General features: G+C 38.0%; 1 protein-coding gene across 1 annotated transcript in view; it reads left to right on the forward strand.

Moving 5' to 3' along the window:
• The first annotated feature begins 6875 nt into the window (after nucleotides 1-6875).
• The window catches only part of dnah3 (dynein axonemal heavy chain 3), a 61971-nt gene continuing 55210 nt past the window's right edge, over nucleotides 6876-13636 (forward strand). The window contains exons 1-7 of the mRNA XM_051682195.1: nucleotides 6876-6971; nucleotides 7156-7339; nucleotides 7443-7506; nucleotides 8833-8944; nucleotides 9046-9238; nucleotides 11039-11234; nucleotides 11890-12015. Coding sequence (XP_051538155.1) covers nucleotides 6876-6971; nucleotides 7156-7339; nucleotides 7443-7506; nucleotides 8833-8944; nucleotides 9046-9238; nucleotides 11039-11234; nucleotides 11890-12015 — 971 coding nt within the window. The remainder of the gene's footprint in view (nucleotides 6972-7155; nucleotides 7340-7442; nucleotides 7507-8832; nucleotides 8945-9045; nucleotides 9239-11038; nucleotides 11235-11889; nucleotides 12016-13636) is intronic.

The following is a 13636-nucleotide window of genomic DNA, read 5'->3' on the forward strand; positions in this document are numbered from 1 at the left end:
AATATTTCTGAGGTGGAAGAATGCTGTTCTACAAACATTGGAAATTTGATTTTCAAAGGACAGATTGGTATCAAATATAACTCCTAAATTCTTCGCTGTAGAAGACGATGTAACAGTACATCCATCAAGGGTCAAATTATATTTTAGAAGCTTATTTTTTAGAGGTTTTTGGTCCAATAATTAGTACCTCTGTATTGTCGGAATTGAGTAGAAGGACATTTCTGGCCATCCAATCTTTGATTTCATTGATACACTCTGCTAATTTGGAGAAATATAAAGTTGGGTATCGTCGGCATAACAGTGGAAACTTATTCCATGATTCCTGATAATATCTCCCAATGGAAGCATGTATAAGGAGAAAAGAGGCCCTAAAACTGATCCCTGTGGCACTCCATACTTAACTTTTGTTTGATTTGACAATTCCTCGTTTACATAGACAAAGTAGCAACAGTCTGCTAAATAGGACCTAAACCATTCTAATGCAAGTCCACAAATGCCAACATAATTCTCAAACCTATTCAAGAGAATGTTGTGATCTATGGTGTCGAAGGCAGCACTAAGATCTAAAAGCACTAGAAGAGAAATGCAGCCGTGATCAGATGATAAGAGCAAGTCATTTGTAACTCTGATAAGTGTAGTCTCTGTAATGTGGTGGGGCCTAAATCCTGACTGAAATTGTTCATATATACCATTTCTCTGTAGAAATGAACATAGTTGGGAGGACACTACCTTTCTAGCATTTTCGACATAAATGGGAGATTTGAAATCAGTCTATAATTAGCCAGTTTTCCAGGATCAAGCTGTGGTTTCTTAATAAGCGGTTTGATAACTGTCCCAAGGATAGCGAGGAGTTAATAATATCAAGAAGAGGTTCTGAGATTACAGGGAATACCTCTTTTAAGAGCTTAGTTGGTATTGGATCTAACATACATGTTGTGGCTTTTGATGTTTCGATATGTTTTGTTATCTCTTCATGACCTATGACAGCGAAGGATTAAAGCTGGTTGGACTGTGACAGACAATTGCATAATTCCAATTTTATTTCTGATTATTTCAATTTTATCAGTAAAACAATTCATGAAGTCATTACTATTGTGCTGCGACGGAATATCTGGTTCAGTTGAGGCTTTATTCCTAACCAATTTAGCCACAGTACTAAATAAACACCTTGGATTGTTGTGGTTATTTTCTATGAGTTTGCTGAAATATACTGGCCTGGCAGCTTTTAGTGCTTGTCTGTAGCTACAGACACTATCCTTCCATGCACCACACAATACCTATAATTTTGTATTCTTCCACTTGCACTCCATTTTCTGAGCTGTTCTCTTGAGAGGATGAGTGTGATCATTGTACCATGTTGTGGGGCTTTTTTTCTTTAATTTTCTTTAATCAGAGGGGGCAACACTATCAAGAGTGCTTGAGAAGACTGTTTTAAATTTTCTGTTATTACATCAAGTTCTTCTAGACTTTGTGGCTTACTGAGTATATAAGATAGATCTGGAAGATTATTAGTGAAGCTATCTTTAGTGGTCGAAAGAATAGTTCTACCTGAACAATAGCATGGTGCAATGCTATCTTATGACATCTAAGAACTTTTACTGTAGTGTAACGTTAGACAGCTGGTACGTGCCGTGCAGTGTGTGTAAACCTCACACCCCTGGCCTCAAGAGGCACAAGCAAGTGACATTAGAGGCTGTAGCCTTTAGCCTCCTCATTGGGGCACCCGCCTGCCTCCCATGCTGGTTCAAATCCCGCTTGGAGAGGGTCGAGCAGGATCGGTTACAGTAGCGCATTACTTTTTAATGTTTGCATTATATAAATTATATTTACACGCTTGTTCGAGTGCTATAAAATTGCATGGTAGCTCAACTGATAGAGTGTTGCACTCGTTACACAATTCCTGAAGAGCACGCGAGTCGACACACAATCCAAATGTGTCATAGAAGCACCACAAAATGACGTGATTGCTTCAACAATTGCATCTTTTTGACTACCACCCCTGGAGTCGCAAATTTGAATCCAGGGCATGCTGAGTGACTCCATCCAAGTCTCCTAAGCAACCAAATTGGCCCAGATGCTAGGGAGGGTAGAGTCACATGGCGTAACCTCCTCATGGTCACTAGAATGTGGTTTGCTCTCGGTGGGGTGCGTGGATGCCGCAGAGAATAGCGTGAAGCCTCCACACACGCTACATCTCCGCGGTAAAGCACTCAACAAGCCACGTGATAAGATGCACGGATTGACGGTCTTAGACGCGGAGGCAACTAAGATTTCATCCTCTGCCACCTGGATTGAGGCGAGTCACTACGCCACCATGAGGACCTAGAGCACATTGGGAATTGGGCATTCCAAATTGGGGAGAAAAAAACAACAGCAATTGCATCTTTTCATTTCACGTGTGCTTTTCTGACACTATCGGTTAGTTTTAGGTGTTCATTTAGAACTCAGTAGAGCATTAACCCTCAAAACCACATTTTATATCACAAATTTAACTCACTTTTAGCACCACACAGTGGACATTTCAGAACTGCCGCGATAGTTGTAAGGAATCACGTAAATGTCAAACTCACGTTTTTTCATGAGATCAGGCTCAAAAATAGCACTGTAGAGCACCATAAAAGTGGTCTATATGATTTGTTTGTAATATTCCATGTCTTCTGAAGAGATATGATAGCTTTGTGTGAAGAAATAACAAAATTTAAGTTATTTAGTGAAAAATCCTACCTTCTCATTTGCGCATATTCGAGCCACTGGCTCTTGCATGTCTAGTTACTGAACAGGACAACCCGAGTTTAAATGTGCAGAAGTATAAATGGGATTTCAATGTTACGGTGGAAGGGAAGATTTTTGGTTAATAACAACTTAAATTTCAATCTGTTCCTTTAGAAGACTTAGAAAGTCATATGGACTACTTATATGATATGCTTTTATGTCCTTTTTGAGCTTGACAGCCTCTGGTCTAGGTAGACAGCTCACTGTGATGTCCAAAAATGCTGTCTAGGTAGGCAGCTCACTACATTTCCCAGATATGAAGCAGAAGGTAAGGCAAAACTATTGCGAGGGAATGCAAAATTCCCGCCCTGTCCTCTAGGGGGCTCCATAGAATGGTGACTGAGGCTAACATTCTTTTGTGTTGTCTTTTGGGTTCCACAGAAGAAAGAAAGACGTATGGGTTTGGAACGGCATGAGGATGAGTAAATAAATGATGACAGAATTTTCATATTTGTGTGAACTATCTTTTTAAGATGCAGGTGGTACAAAATAACTGCTGAACAGCCAAAAACTGGAATATCGGCAAGGATTTACCGCAGTTCCGCAATAAATTCTCTCTCTCTCCCTCTCCTTTTAAATAATTCATACTTTACTATAGGTGATTACTCTGTAGAGGTGTGGTGATGAATGACTCTTGTCCTCTCTCGATTCCTTGGCCAGTTCTGTGGTTATTTATTCCAAGAGTTTAACAGCAGCATGACCTCAAAACATACACACATGAAAATATATAAAGAGTGTGTTTATGTATATATATATATATATATATATATATATATATATATATATATATATATATATATATATAAAACAGAGAGTGCTAAAAACAGTGCATTGTTTCTGCTGGCTACATGTGTCTATAATTAGATCTAAATCAGGGCAAGATGTGCAGAGTGACTTTTATTATGAAAAAACTTAATAGGGTCCTGCACCCAATATGTGGGCCATCTCTCCTTCAGTAAAATTAACTTCTGCTATAAAGTTTTTTTATTGTTATTCAAATAAGAATGACAGTATACAAAATGATAGACATTAAACAAGGGAACAAAAGAAGCCCAGGGCAATTAAAAATGCAAGAAAGATCAATACTTTGTACATCTCACAAATACTAAAAAATTTGATGGCTTTTTAAAATAATACTATTTATTATTATTATTATTATTATTATTATTATTATTATTATTATTTTAGCGTTTTGGAAATATATATATTTAAAAAATATATTTAAATATAGTCAGATCTAGCTAAAAAAAAATTATACTTAATAAAAACAGGATTATTTTTAAATGCACAAATATATTCATTACAAACACAATAATAAAAAGGTTTTGCGCTCTCGGTGAATATGTGCTCTGACATTCAGGGAAACAGCGACACCGTGTGCTCACAATATGGCATTACAACTACAACGGAAAAGTTTAATAGGATGATTATTTTAATTTTTAAATACGTCAGTCGTTTTGACTTTATTGGCTTTACAGTAACTTGTTCTAAAATTATAACAAATTTATTGAGCTCGTATTTTTATGTGAGGCAGCTCCACAAAGCTTGAAGTTTACTCGTGATAGTGAAACTACAGTGGGAGCTATCACCATGAGAAGCGCATTAACAAACAGTTTATATTGACGATGACGACGATCCGTTCTGTCAGATCTGAATAACGGCACTAACGGCCGTGAAGCGCTGAAACGGTCTGTATCGTGTCTGAAGAGCAAAAATGAGCGAATTAGTTGAAGGTAAGACGATTTTAATAGTTTAAAAGACGAGGAAAGGCATATTAGTTTGGATAAAAGTATTGTTTTAAACACTAACGGAACATTTTACCCGAACCGGAATACTCATTACTGTAGTCTATCTCAGTCAGATATTATATTTGTTTATTTTTTTCTGTCAGTATTTAAAGTTATTAGCTTTGTTGATAACTTGAATTGTTTTTTTTTTTTATTATTATTTTTTTTTCTAATCTGTTGTTATAAACTGTGTTTTAAATTATGACTATGCGGTTTAAACTTGTGTTTAGAGTAAATGTCGACTGCTGCTGTATCTCAGAACCCTGCGAGCTGCCTACCTAGATAGCTTTTCTGCCCTTTATAGGTAACTGTCTATGTAGTGAGCTTCCTACCTAGGAAAAGTTGTAGGCTGCTACCTACACAGCATTTTTGGGCGTCATAGTGAGCTGCCTGCTTAGAGAGCTTCTACCTGGAAAATATAGCAAGCTGCCTATCTAGACAGCATTTTGGACATCATAGTGAGCTGCCTACTTAGAGAGCTTCTACCTGGGAAATATAGCAAGCTGCCTATCTAGACAGCATTTTTGGACATCATAGTGAGCTGCCAACCTAGACAGCATTTTTGGACATCATAGTGAGCTGCCTACACAGACATTTTTGGACATTATAGTAAGCTGCCTACCTAGACAGCATTTTTGGACATAATATTGAGCTGCCTACCTAGACAGCATTTTTGGACATCACAGTGAGCTGCCTACACAGACATTTTTGGACATTATAGTAAGCTGCCTATCTAGACAGCATTTTTGGACATCATAGTGAGCTGCCTACACAGACATTTTTGAACATTATAGTAAGCTGCCTATCTAGACAGCATTTTTGGACATCATAGTGAGCTGCCTACACAGACATTTTTGGACATTATAGTAAGCTGCCTATCTAGACAGCATTTTTGGACATCATAGTGAGCTGCCTACACAGACATTTTTGGACATAATATTGAGCTGCCTACCTAGACAGCATTTTTGGACATCATAGTGAGCAGTCTACCTAGCAAGCTTATTAGCCGGAAAATATAGTGAGCTGCCTACACAGGCTTTTTTAAAGATAACAGTGAGCTGTCTACTCAGAAAGCTTCCTACCTGGTAAATTATTGGCTGTCTACCTAGACAGCATTTGTGGAAATAGGTAGCTGTCTACTATGTCAGCTTCCTACCTTGGAAATGTAGAGCTGCCTACTTGGCAGCATTTTTGGACATCACAGTGAGCTGCCTACTTGGAGTGCTTCCTACCTGGGAAATATAGCAAGCTCCCTATCTAGACAGCATTTTTGGACATCATAGGGAACTGTCTACATAGCAAGCTTTCTACTCTGAAAATTTAGTGAGCTGCATACACAGACATTTTTGGCCATCACAGTGAGCTACCTACTTGGAGTGCTTCCTACTCAGGAAATATAGCAAGCTGCCTACCTAGACAGCATTTTTGGACATCATAGTGAGCTGCATACATACCGAGACTGCTTTTCTGACCATCATAGGTAACTGTCTGTCAAAGTAGTGTGTTTTCTACCTGGGATATGTTGTAGTCTGCTACCTAGATAGCATTTTTGGACATCACAGTGAGCTGTCTACATAATGAGCTTCCTATCTAGGAAATGTAGAGCTGCCTACCTAGACAGCATTTTTGGACATCATAGTGAGCTGCCTACCTAGACAGCTTTTCTGACCATCATAGGTAACTGTCTACGTAGTGAGCTTCCTACCTGGGAAATGTTGTGGGCTGCTACCTAGATACCATTTTTGGGCATCATAGTGAGCTGTCTACTTAGAGAGCTTCCTACCTGGAAAATACAGAATACTACCTTCCTAGACAGCATTTCTGGACATCCTAGTGAGCCGTCTACATAGCAAGCTTTTTACCTGGGAAATATTGAGCTGCCTACAGCTTTTTTGGACATTATAGTTAGCTGCCTATGTAGTGAACTTCCTACCTGGGAAATGTAGTGGGCTGCCTACTTAGCATTTTTCAACATCTCAGTGTGCTGTCTAACTATAGAGCTTCATATCTGGGAAATGTAGTGAGCTGCCTACCAAGACATCTTTTTTGGACATTATAGTTAGCTGCCTACCTAGACAGCATTTTAAGCTGCGTTTTTCTGCGTTAAAAATGTGTTTTTGTTTATTATAGTACTGTTTTCCCCTCATCCCTAGAATTCTTTGACACTTGAACCAACAACTTGATATCATACAGTGTGAAGAGAGACAAAGTCAAAGATATAGAGGTCAGTTTCAGCTCCTTCCATCCATGTATTCATCTGTCCATTTTTGTAAAAGTGTGTGCTTTACAATGTGTGTTGTGAACTTATGTTTTCAGATGAATGGTAACTCATCTCATGTCGTGGGTTGCACTGGCAGGCTCCCTTGTCTGCCCCCCCTACACTCATCCCAAGAGCCCTCTGACCTGTATCAGGTGTGTGTGTGTTTACTCATCTCATTTGACTTATCTGGGGACATTTTTGTCACTTTGAGTGACATTTTTGCCCCAATCCCTTGTTAATTTCTGACCCTGGAGTGTAAAATGTGTCATGATAAACATCTACATGATACATGTTGTCATGTTGTCTGCTCATCTTGTGTTGCATTCTGTGTTCCAGATATTTCTACGTAACAGTGAATACCCGCCCATCCTTCAGAGCAAATCACGGACACTTGCAGTCCCCTATAAGGAGCTGCAGTTCTACAGAAATCGCTGCGATTCCATTGCGAACAACTTTAGACTTACAGCTCAACACCTGAATATCCAACATCTTAGCCACAGGCGTCTCTCATCTCATCCATGTATCCTTAAACTAATGTCTTTCAAAGGCTTACACTCAACCCCATGCATACATATACACACACAAACACTTTAAATGTGTCACTCCTTAACTTCACGTTACAGTCATCTGCGATGCTCCAGTTGTGAGAAGGCAACAACCAGCAACTCGAAACAGAGTCCCTTTAAGGCAAGTCAGGTCATTCAGCAGCCATATTCATAACAACTCCTTACGATGCAAATGAACAACATGAATATGGTTTCAAAATCTACTACAAATATAAACTGTATATTAGTAGTAGATTTTAAACTCATATATGGAGGCGTTACATATGTATATACTGTATATAATTTCTAGAAAGTAAAATCTCGTTAAAACATTTTTCACATATTTATTTATATATATTTTTATTTGTCTACTAACAGTGTATATACATGCACCACTGAAGATTTATGAAATTTTTGTCATTTTTCTGAAAGTCATGAAAATTCCCACCACAGTGTCATTTCCATCACATCCTGCAGTAAATTCTGTATTAAGTTTAATGGAATTCCGTAGTGGAAATGACGCTGAGTGAAATTACATTTTTAAAGTTTCTGAAATTAAACTTTGTCTTGCTAAGGCTAATTTCAGAGCTAACATTTTATGTATTCTTATTACGCACAATTAAATAATATTTTCACACTTGCATAATTTTAAACTAATTTAAAAAAAAATAAAAAATGGTGGAAATGACTCCACAACTGTGACATCATCATTCTTTAAAAAAATTTATAGAAATAATTTTCACAAGAAAAATATTGAAATTGCTTATGCTTATTTCACTCTTTGTTTAGATTATCGTCATTTTAAACATGTAACATTCATATGTTTATAATAGATATTTACAGTTTAAAATTGAAAGTCTGGGACAAGGTTAAAACAGTCAAATCCATACATTAAAGATATTTGAAAAGTACCAAAAATCAATGATGAAGGCCTGGTAAAAAATGTTCAATTCATTTTTAATGAGACCTTCATATAACAAAAAGAAAAAAGTTTAAATCTGTTAGTTTTAATTAAAATCAACCTTTGGGACATGAAAGTGCCTGAAGTTTAAGAACACCCATTCCATATATACAGTATATATATTACAGTGTGAATGGAAAGTGAACTAAGAATGTGCATGAAAAATATAAATATTTTAACCCTTATTAATATTTTTATATTTAAAATATTATGCATGCCCCTGTGCAGTATTGGTTTTCAAAAAAGCTTGGGTGTGAACTGCCATTTAAGATGCTTGTGTAATAAGCTTACACTGTTAGTAATATAAACAAAACAGGCAATTAAATTTTCAGTCACAATTATTTGTATGAAAATTAATAGTCACTGAAACTGTTAAAATCATGACAGCCCTAGTGATATTTCTCACTCACTCACAATACAAACACACAGTTGGAAGCAGATGTTTCAAGCATGCATGTGTTTGTTTATTGTAATATTGATATCTTGTTCTCTCTTTATTATCGACAGACCACTCAAAATTCCTAGAATTCCCCCTTTATCACCTGACCAGCAACTTGAAATGATGCAGCTTCAGGAGAGAGAGAGGGTAGAGGCAGAGCCGACAGAAAGAGATTTAGAGGTCAGTGTCACATCCATCCATGAATCCATCCATCCATCCATCCTTTATTTTCTTATATCTCTCTCTCTCTCTCTCTCTCTCTCTCTCTCTCTCTCTCTCAGAGGTATGCATATTATATCAGTGAAGGTATTTGTGGCCACATGTTGGCGCCCCAGCCACCGGAACAAATCGCCAAATTCCTGGAGCTGGTACCCAGCCGTTTCCACGGTGATGAGGAGAAGATGCAGAGGATGCAGGAGCATCTTCTGGATGAAGTCCAGAGAGATTATGAGTTCAGCCTCCGCAAGAGCATTGGTATGACACACAACACATGTACAATAGATGATGTACTGTACAGCTTTGAAACTGCTACAGTTACATAAACACCAGTGAGCAATGATAGCTTTTTTTTTTTCTTTTTTCCAGCAACCAACAAATAAATCAAATTAAGGAGCACTATGTCATTTTCTGTTTTTGTAGATGTTACTGTAATTCATTTTACTGTCTTTTTATGATTCACTTATTTTGTAGCATTCCTCAGTTATAAGTCGATTTGGGTTGTCACAGTAACATAATTTGAAATTTGTTACTTGGTATTGAATATCCACCCTTTGCTATATTGAAAGCTCTACAACTAAACATTATATGATGTTTTACCTTGTGAATTTCATTTTTTGGGGGGGGGGGGAAATGTACCGTAATTTCAACTCAGATGATTGCAACACACTCCAAAAAAGTTGAGATGGGCAATTTAAGACTAATAACAATTTGATGAGTTGAAATAACAAGGTGATGTTTTCTCCGCAATTTGGAATGCCCAATTCCCAATATGCTCTAAGTCCTCGTGGTGGTGTAGTGACTTGCCTCAATCCGGGTGGCGGAGGACAAATCTCAGTTGCTTTAGTAAACCTTTGTTAGTCAACAATACTCGCCGCTGCATCCACAGATGCAAGTTAAGACTTTACTATGTAAAGGAGAAGCCATACATCAACACTGTCCAGAAGTGCTGCTGACTTCTCTGGGCTCGTTCTCATCTTAGATGGAAAGTAGAACAGTGGAAATGTGTTTTTTGGTCTGATGAGTCCACATTTCAAGTTGTTTTTGAAAAACACAGCCGTCGTGTTATCCAGGCCAAAGAGGAAAAGGACCATCCAAGCTGTTATCAGCATCAGGTCCAAAAGCCAGTGTCTGTATGGGCCAGGGGTGTGTCAGTGCCCATGGCATGGGTAACTCGCACATCTGTGAGAACACCATTAATGCAGACAGATATGTACAAATTTTGGAGCAGCATATACTGCCATCCAGCACCGTCTTTTCCAGGGACGTCCTGGAATTTTCAGCAGGACAGCTTCAAACCACATACTGTCCGGATTTCAAGTGCATGGCTGTGTAAGCAGAGAGTGTGGGTGCTAGATTGGCCTACCTGCAGTCCTGACCATCTCCAATTGAGAATGTGTGGTGCATTATGAAGCGCACTATACGGCAACGAAGACCCGGTACAACCGTGCAGCTGAAGACCTGCATAATGGATGAATGGGGGAAAATTCCACTTTTTAAACTTAATAAACTTGTGTCTTCAGTGCCCAAATGCTTAATAAGTGTTATTAGAAGAAATGGTGATGTTTCACAGTGGTAAACACTGGACTGTCTCAACTGTTTTGGAGCGTGTTGCAATCATCTGATTTGAAATGACTGTACATTAAAATAAACAATGAAATTCACAAGGTAAAACATAATATAATGTGTAGTTGTAGTGCTTTCAATAAGCAAAGGGTGAATATAATTTACAAATCACTCCTTTTAGTTTTTATTAAAATGTTTCTTTATCGGAATTGGGGTTGTAGATAAAATAGCTGTCTCCCAGCTCTTGCTAGAGATTATCGCAATTATTATAATATACGCACACCAATATTTTGTCACGTATCACTTGATTGTATCACTCAGGTACTCTGTACTTTAGATATGGTAAATGAATGGTATCATTATATTTATTTAATTTTAGTGTTGATTTGTAAGCGAAGCACCAGTATTTAGGTCATGACTACTTTAGATAATGTGTCTGCTAAATGAATAAATCAATTTATGAATTCCCTGAAAATCTTTTCCTTTTTGCAGTGGATTATGTCCTGCTAGATTCAAAAGAGAGGGAGCGTCTGACAATCTCTGCTGTACCCCAGCCATTCCTGTCCCGTGTAATCCATGCACCGGTTCCCTGGTCGGAGAGCTACCGCGAGGCTCACAGCTGGCTATCACAGAACCTCTGTACTGTGAACCCAATGCTGCTTCACATACACAACCTCTGGATGAGCAGGTCGGCATCTCTAACCCCTTTGTCATGGGATAGTTTAAGAATGAAAGTTTTGTTATCATTTACTCACAAACCTTTGTGACTTTCTTTTTGCCGTAGAACACAAAAGGACAAAATGTGAAAACTAAAATAAAATTAAAGTCGTTATTTTGGAAAAAATCTTCACATTGGCTTCAGCTCGTCTTGGTGTGTTCATGACAGTTTATAAAAGAAGTACATTTGTAATGGAATCATTCTTTTGAGTCAAATCTTTTTAATTAATTGCTTGATCCAGTTCACAAAACGAATGATTCAGAATGACTCAATGATCCAGTCACAGCAGTTAACAGCCCACTGGATTTACAGATTATTACTTTTTGTCTGTTTCTCACACAAAGCTCATAACTCGTATGGATTATTTTTATGATGCTTTTATGGTGCTTTTGCATACTTTTTAAAGCTTAAAAGCCTCAGTCCCAGTGTATTGTAATTACATGGGAAAAAAGGACTAGTACAAGTCTTCAAATATTTCTTGTTATGCTCCATGGCTGAAAGAAAGTCATACAGTTTTGGAACGACATGAGAGTGAGTAAATGATGACAGAATTTTAATTTAATTGTTTCCTTTAATCATCGTGATCCTGTTCATAATATGTTTACATCTTTTCATTCATCTGTAGTTTCTCGTCTTTGCGGTTTGTGCGCTTAGACGATCTGCTTTCGGCTGATCTTCCACTCTTGCCAGCTGAATTTGAGGAGCTGATGCGCAAACAGTGCCAAATCACACGAGATGAACTGCTTCACACGTAAGAGACTTTCTGTGCATGTATATATTTGTTTAAACAAGGAAAAAAACATCAATAAATCGCTGTAAGGAGTGTAAAAAGTATAAAAGCATGAATACTATGTACTGATGCACCAGACTTTGGACATTACAGTGCATTTCATGCCATTAAAATTCATTTACTCACCCTTATGTCGCTTCAGACCTGTTTAAACATAAAAGCAGAAATTTTGAGTAGCTGCTTTCCATACAATGCAAGAATATTGTGACCAGGGGGTGTCAAGCACCATAAAAGTAGCCTATATGACTGGTGTGCTATATTCTAAGTCTTCTGAAACCATATGATAGTGTTTTTGTGAGGATCAGACTAAAATGTAAAACTTGTCGCACAAAGTTTGAATATGTTTTCAATAAGAATTAATAACATTTAAGAGCTGCAGCAGTGGGAAAAATTATCAGTGAATTACAACTTAAATCAGTCAAGCATATGGCCTCTGAAGGCTATGCACTACTTTTATGATGTTCTTTTATCCTTTTTTTGGTACTTGATAGCCCCTGGTCACTATATGCTTTCATGGTATGGAAAAGAGAAGAGCAAACATTCTACTAAACTAATTAAATGATGTCTGAACTGTATAATGCTTTGAAAGGGGTGCTGTTCAGACCAAAAGTGTTCTTGACGCAGTGAAACAAATATAACAGAATCCAGGTGTCTCGAGACATGTTTTTAAAAGTTGAACTTCTTTTTAACCTGACAGTGTCTGAAAAATGGGGCTACTGTGGCAGACTTTGCGCAAATGTCAAAGAATTTGTCTAGCACGGGTTTACATAGAAAAACACAAAGATGAGTTTGGTTTAAACAGCCCCCTAATGCCTTTACTGATATGCCTAGGTCTGCTGTATTTTTAAACCTTGCCTTACTGTTGCTTAAGGCCCCGATATACTTCATACGAAATCGAAGAGCGAATGTGTGTGACGTAATTTAGAAACAAATCTGGCCAAAAATAAGTTTTGCGAGTTTGTTTTGGTGGTTCGTTACAGCTTGCCTGGACGAACTTTTAGAAAAACATCTTAGCTGCTGCTAAACAACTTCTTACTGCCATTGGTCCACGTCATCGGTAGGTGTGACCTGGAGCTCCACCTACTTTGAGGCCGTACATTTGTACGATGGTTTGTTTAATTAGTCCATAAAAGGAACCAAATCTACTCAAATACTCTTAAGTGCACATTCTCTCTTGTTTTATATGCTGCTTCACTCATGTGCCTTCTGCAGTGAAAGCCATTCACACATCTGCCCATAGTAAGATATGCCGATAATCATTCTTTAGTCTGTATTCTGTCCATTAACACTGTTATATACACCCATCTTTTTCAGTAGTATCAGTGCTGGGGGCGGCTGTGGCTCAGGTGGTAGAGCAGGTTGTCCACTAATCACAGGGTTAGCAGTATGATTCCCGGCCCACATGACTCCACATGCCAAAGTGTCCTTGGGCAAGATGCTCCCAATGGCAGGCTAGTGCCTTGCTTGGCAGCTCTGCTGTCATTGGTGTGTGTGAATGGGTGAATGAGACACAGTGTAAAGCGCTTTGTAGAACCACTAAGGTTAAAAAAGGTGCTATATAAGTGCAGACCATTTAACAGAG

The sequence above is a fragment of the Myxocyprinus asiaticus genome, chromosome 41, assembly GCF_019703515.2.
Source record: "Myxocyprinus asiaticus isolate MX2 ecotype Aquarium Trade chromosome 41, UBuf_Myxa_2, whole genome shotgun sequence".
NCBI classification, from domain to species: Eukaryota; Metazoa; Chordata; class Actinopteri; order Cypriniformes; family Catostomidae; genus Myxocyprinus; species Myxocyprinus asiaticus.